Below are 6,238 nucleotides of genomic sequence, written 5' to 3'. Positions count from 1 at the left end.
CTTATTCTAAGAACCCCCTCAGTCCTGAGCAAACCAGGATGGTTGACCACCCTACACTCTTGTTGTAATAAGCTTAGGCCTTTGGACAACAGCAAGCTAGAAATTGAGCCCTCCTGCCCATAGCTTCATACACCATCTTGAAAACAGATCCTCCAGCCCCAGTCAAGCCTTCAAATGACTAGAGCCTCAGCTGACCACTTGACTACAACCTTGTAAAAGACCCTCATCCAGAACCACCCAGGTAAGTTGATCCCAAATTCCCGAACCCCAGAAACTGTATAAGATAATAAATACTTGTTATTTTAAGATATGCTAAATTTGGAGTGATTTGTTAAACATCAGTAGATAATTTATACAGGTGGTCTGTAACACCCAAATAGGTAACAGAAACAGGGGACATGTTCATGTACTCCACTCTGTTTTATTTTATTATTATTTTTTGTATAAATTTATTTTTTATTGGTATTCAATTTGCCAACACAGAGAATAACACCCAGTGCTCATCCGGTCAAGTGGCCCACCTCAGTGCCTATCACCCAGTCACCCCCACCCCCCGCCCACCTCCCCTTCCACCACCCCCTAGTTCATTTCCCAGAGTTAGGAGTCTTTCATGTTCTGTCTCCCTTTCCACTCTGTTTTAAACAGCTATGATGATCTTTCTGTCTGGGATTTCCTTTCCTTTCCTGAAAATCAACCTGAGGGAATTTTGCCTCTAGAGTTCCTGAAGAACTGCACTGGGCAGGGCCACTGCTTGCTGCTGGGAAGCTCATTCCAATTCTAATTGTCTTCCAGGCGTTAACAATGAATCCCTTGGGCTCACAAGGTCCTCCCACCTCTCCATTTCCAAATGCTCTCTGAGGCCATCCTGATTTCCCAGAAGGCCTGAGGTACTTGCAGGGCTGCTTAAACAGCCTCCTCTGCTAGAAAGTATCCCTTGATCTCTGACAACATCAATATCTGTGTGCAGAAAACAGTGCATGGGGCACATGGTCTGCAGGGCAGACAGGTGGTGTGTGGGGATCTGGGAGACTTGACCTCAAATCTTTTCCAACAAGGCACCAAGGTATTTAAGATTTCACCTTTTGAATGTGATTAATTCACTTGGAAGGGCCATTTTATTCACCAGCACCTTTTTCTCTGCCCAGGGTAGCCTAGGAGCAGTGGGAAAATAGTCCAGGGGAGCACAAAAGGCAGGTGGGCCCCGGAAAAGCTGATCTTGGCTCCATTTCCAGTCTAATATGGGGTTACATGGACTCTGTCTCTAAGCAGGCCGCGGGATGCACACGTGCAGGGCACCCAACATGCTTGGGCAGGCTGTTGTGTCCACCCAGAGGCACCTGTAAAGTAGATAAAGATACAAGTAACATGTGCTGAGCTATTAGTTTTCTGAAGCTGCCATAACCAAGTACCACAAACTGCATGGCTTAAAATAACAGAAAACTATTCTTTTACAGTTCTGGAATCAAAAGTCCAAAATTTAAAGTGTCAGCAGGTTTGGTTCCTTCTGGGGCTGTGAGGGAGAATCTATCCCATGCCTCTCTTTTAGCCTCTGATGGTTTGCTGGCAATCTTTGGCATTTCTCAGCTTCTTGGTACATCACCTCGATCTCCTGTCCACATGGCATGCTCCCTGTGTGTCTGTCTCTGTGTCCAAATTTCCCACCCTAGGGCAGCCCGGGTGGCTCAGCGGTTTAGTGCCGCCTTCAGGCCAGGGTGAGATCCTGGAGACCCAGGATCGAGTCCCACATCAGGCTCCCTGCATGAAGCCTGCTTCTCCCTCTGACTGTGTCTCTGCCTCTCTCTCTCTCTCTCTCTCTCTCTCTCTCTCTTTCTGTGTCTCTCATAAGTAAATAAATAAAATCTTTGAAAAAACAAATTTCCCACCCTAATTGACCCCATCTTAAGCTCATCATCTGCAAGGACCCCATTCCCAAGTAAGGTCATATTTACAGGTACTGGGAGTTAGGACTTCAACATCTTTGAGGGAGCACAAGTAAAACCATAACATTGAGCATTTAGTAAAAACAGATAATATCCATTAAATGCCAGGCATTTGCTATGATAGATATTTTATATACATTATTCCTAATCTTCAAAAAGATTTCCTAATTTTATAGCTGTAGAAACAGGATCAGAAAGATTACAGGGCTTATCCTAACTCACATAGCTAGAAAAGGTAGGCTCTGGAATCAGATAGCCTGGCTTCCCCACTTGGCTGGGAGGGAGGCCTTGGGCAAGTTACTTAACCTCTCTGCACCTCTGTTTCTTCATTTGTGAAGTGAGGATAATAATAATTGTGCCTCCATCCATGCTGAGTTGTCACAAAAATTTTAAAAGATACTGCACAGAGCCTGACACATAGTAAGGACTGAACTCATGTAACTGTTATTATAAGTAATGGAGTCAAGATTTAAATCCACATCTCCTTAGCTTGGATACCTTCATTGTCTCCTCTATGATTTAGCATAACTAGGTGCCAGGCACTTCTTCATCCATTATCTCACTGAACCCTCACAATACCTGGGAAGTCAGTGTTTCTGGCTGTATTTTATGGATGAGGTAACCGAGATACAGAGAGGTGAGGTGACCAGACCAAGGTCACCTAGAAAATAAAACCTTCCCTAGCTCTGCTGACTCTAATATAATTTTCCTATATGTAACCCCTTATCCCAACACACAGATATAATGTAGTGGAACAGTCTCCTCTATCATGGTTTGCTAATAATCTCTGGATCCAAGGTAGTCAGTCAAGATTATGAGTTCATTCAGTGGCCCACCCGAAGACTATGGCAGGCAAAGAATTCTGTTTCCATTATAGCTGGTGCTGGTTCAGAAAGGTCAGTCCAGAAGATATACTATTTTTTCTTGAGAAAATCCTTCAGAAGAACACACTCTTCCTCTCTCTCTCTTACACACACACACACACACACACACACACACACACGCAGAATGCTTATACTAGACCTCACCCTTGGACCAAAGTAATAACCGTTGAAAGGAGATGGGTTCTATAAGAGTTTTCAGAAAGCCCAAAAAGAACCAACTGCTAGGTCCAATCCAAAATTCCCTGGAAAACTAAACTAGGGTAGAAAAGATTCAAAAAGGCAAAAATAAAACCCCCGAAACCATGTAAACACCTCAGTGATAAACTCCCTCAGATTTCTCTGTCAGGACAGAAGGAGAGACAAAGCAGCTAGATTCTCTGGCCGGGTTTTTCCTCATCTTTCTTCTGCTGCCTCTGCCCCAGCCACTCTTCCACACCACAGCTCAGCCCTACAAACAACTAAGCAGAGTGCCTTTGGAATAATGGCCACCCACAGGCCTGTAGACGGGTTTTGTTTAGCCTGCACACAGTGTTTAAGTTAGTTAACATTTTCAAAAGGAGACATTCCACTGAAGACTTCCTGTGTTTTTGCTTCTTTTGGAAAATCGAAAGTTCTGGCCAAGTGGCTCCATATCCCCCAAGTGGCAACTGTGAGCCAAAGCTGAGTATGGCTGCCTCCAAGCTGATTATTTTTATACCTAGACCACTTGACTCATTTATCTTCCCTGCCTGAGCCTTCTAAGCATGTGAGGTTTTCACTCAGGCAACTGAGACCTACTCTCTGCTACCAAATAAAATAGATCTCGGTTCGCCTCCCCTGGCATTCAAAAGTCCTTCATGGCATGGCTTATCCAAACTCAGCACCAGTGACTATGCTTCATTCCAAATTTATCTATTCCTTCATCTTCAAACAGGTCCCAGATTTTGCCTCACTGGTTCTTTGGCTGGGGCTTCTTTATTTCCTCTAAGATGCCTTCCATCCCAGCGTGGCCAGAACTCTTCCGTACCCCTTGAGGTACATACAAAGACCTTTTCAGAATCTCCCAAACAGATGCAAGCTCTCTTTCTTTCTATACTCGAAAGCACCTTCTCATTTTGAAGTACTAGCTCTGGGCTCTCACAGCTTTGCACATCTGCATATTGCAATTTCTCTTCCTGTGATTCATCCCCACTGGCCAGTAGTGGCTCCAGCTGGGCACACACCCTTGTGGTTGGCTTCATCACAGCATTAGACCAGTGAATAAGGATGCTGTCTTGACCCTTCAGACCAGCTCCATCGCCACTGATCTAATGCCTCAGTTCATGCCACATGGAGCAGAAGAACCGCCTGGCTGAGATTTGCAGATTCCTGACTTTTGTGACAAGTGTGAGATACAGTAAAAGGGTTGTTGTTAAAGCTACTAAGTTCAGGGTACACCTGGGTGGCTCAGTGGTTGAGCATCTGCCTTTGGCTCAGGTTGTGATCCCGGGGTCCTGGAATTGAGTTCTGGAATCCTGGGGTCCTGGAATCCCACAGGGAGCCTACTTCTCCCTCTGCCTATGTCTCTGTGTCTCTCATGAATAAATAAATAAAATATATATATTTTTAAAAAGCCACTAAGTTTTAGGCCAGTCTGTTACATAGCAGTAGATGACTGAGACAGTGAGGAAAATAACAAAGTTTTTAATCTTGTTATTATTTTCTTCAGATATTTTTATGAAAGTAAAAATATGCACATGCACACACACGCAACTTGGAGAAGAGGAAGAGAACTAGTATTTATTAAGTTTCTAATTTGATTTCTGTCTGGCACTTTTATATGCATTATCTAATACTCAAGACAATCCAGCTTATATTATTATTTACAACTAAACAAAGAAGTGAAAGCCCAGAGAAGTTCAGTAACTAGCAGATGATCACACAGCTCATGAGTGGGGGAAATGGAAATTGAACGCCCAGTCTGGTCTATCCAGCTACAAGATCCATGTCATTGTTATTACCTCACCTCCCTATACCATGTCTCTGGGCTCAGATGGTGGTCTACACTCCACTTAATGTGACCCCATATGTGGTCTCTACATGTTGCTGTAAAGCCTTCAGACCTTCCTATCAAATAGCCATATACATATATATTTTTAAAGATTTATTTATTTATTTGAGAGAGAGAAATCAGGGGAGGGGCAGAGGGAGAGGGAGAGGAATCTCAAGCCGACTCCCTGCTGAGCACAGAGTCCAACACAGGGCTCCTTCTCATGATCCTGAGAGGGACCTGAGCAGAAACCAAGAGTCAGACTCTTAACCAAATGAGCCACTCGGTGTCCTATTAAATGGCCGTATATTTTTCCAATATTAGTTTACACACCATTCCCCTCCTGTTGAGAATTTGCATTCCTTCCAAATCTTCTTGCCATTAAAAGAATTCTGACAGTTGCATCATGCCACAAAGAGTAGGAATTCTAAAGGGCGGGGTGAGCTTTTCTTAGGTATCTTGGGTCTTACCAGGAATCTCATCTACGTGACTCCTCCAGCCCTCTCCATCCACCCATCCTCTCCACCATGTCTACACAGTCGTCTAAGGAGAGTGTCCCAGGTGGAGAAGGGAAAGAAGAGAAAAACAATTTCAAACAATTTCCTTGAAACCCACACCCATTCACCCTAAATGAGTTAATCACCTTTTATCAATTTAATGCAGATCTCATTAATCTTAAATAGCTTTGACAGCTGGAAAAATGAAGATTGTATCAGGATTCTTGTTGATTTTGAAAAGATTACAAATCCTGTTATTTCTAAAGGGCCAGGTAAAAGGTTTTTAAATCCCGTTTAGAATTTTAGCTGATATCTGAGAGCAGTGGGTAGCCATTAAATGGTTTTAAACAGAGGAGTGATGACCTAATCTGATTTTTTTAATCTAGAAAGAACACACTACCCTGGTTGGAGGGCAATCACAGGATTAGTGATTGAGAGGATGGAGGGTGGGGATAGAGAGAACTCTAGCACAGGTTGCTGGGTAGGATGAGTAGCAGGGATGGAATAGGGGACCAGGTGAGCTAGGGGCACCTGAGGGCAGCGCCTGGGCCAGGTTCACTTCTGCTGGGATCAGGGACACAGACCTGAGAGGGAGGACCCCATAGGCCAGGAGTGAGAGGGATCTGGAAAGCTGGAGCAGGCCCAGAAGAGGACGTGAGGACCCTGGGGAAGGCCCCTGAGGCTGTGAACCCTTTCTTTCCCAGGGAATCTGGAACTACCCTATCTTAAGGGGCTCTTTGAGCTGTGCCCTATTAAATGGCCATATATTATTCCAATATTAGTTTACATACTATTCCCTTCCTGTTGAGCATTTACATTCTTCCAAATCTTCTTGCCATTAAAAGAATTCCCTGTTCCTGGAGGGTTTCAGTTCAAAGACTCCCACTGATTTTAAACTTAGGGGAAAGC

The 6,238-nt window shown here is 44.1% G+C and overlaps 1 protein-coding gene across 3 annotated transcripts in view; it reads right to left on the bottom strand.

Moving 5' to 3' along the window:
* Positions 1-581: 581 nt before the first annotated feature.
* Positions 582-6,238, bottom strand: part of LOC144293881 (uncharacterized) — a 14,345-nt gene continuing 8,688 nt past the window's right edge. For 2 of the 3 annotated variants that reach the window (XM_077865116.1, XM_077865114.1), the window contains one exon: positions 582-1,337. Coding sequence is in view for 1 of the 3 variants with exons in the window: in XM_077865114.1 (XP_077721240.1) it covers positions 1,234-1,337 (104 nt within the window). In the remaining 2 variants the exon portion in view is untranslated. Of the gene's footprint in view, positions 1,338-5,302; positions 5,376-6,238 lie in introns of all 3 variants that reach the window. The other variant, XM_077865115.1, reaches the window with a different exon arrangement.

This window comes from Canis aureus, chromosome 22, assembly GCF_053574225.1.
Source record: "Canis aureus isolate CA01 chromosome 22, VMU_Caureus_v.1.0, whole genome shotgun sequence".
Classification (NCBI taxonomy): domain Eukaryota; kingdom Metazoa; phylum Chordata; class Mammalia; order Carnivora; family Canidae; genus Canis; species Canis aureus.
The sequence above is the reverse complement of the archived record's forward strand: the minus strand, read 5'-3'. Positions and strand labels throughout refer to the sequence as shown.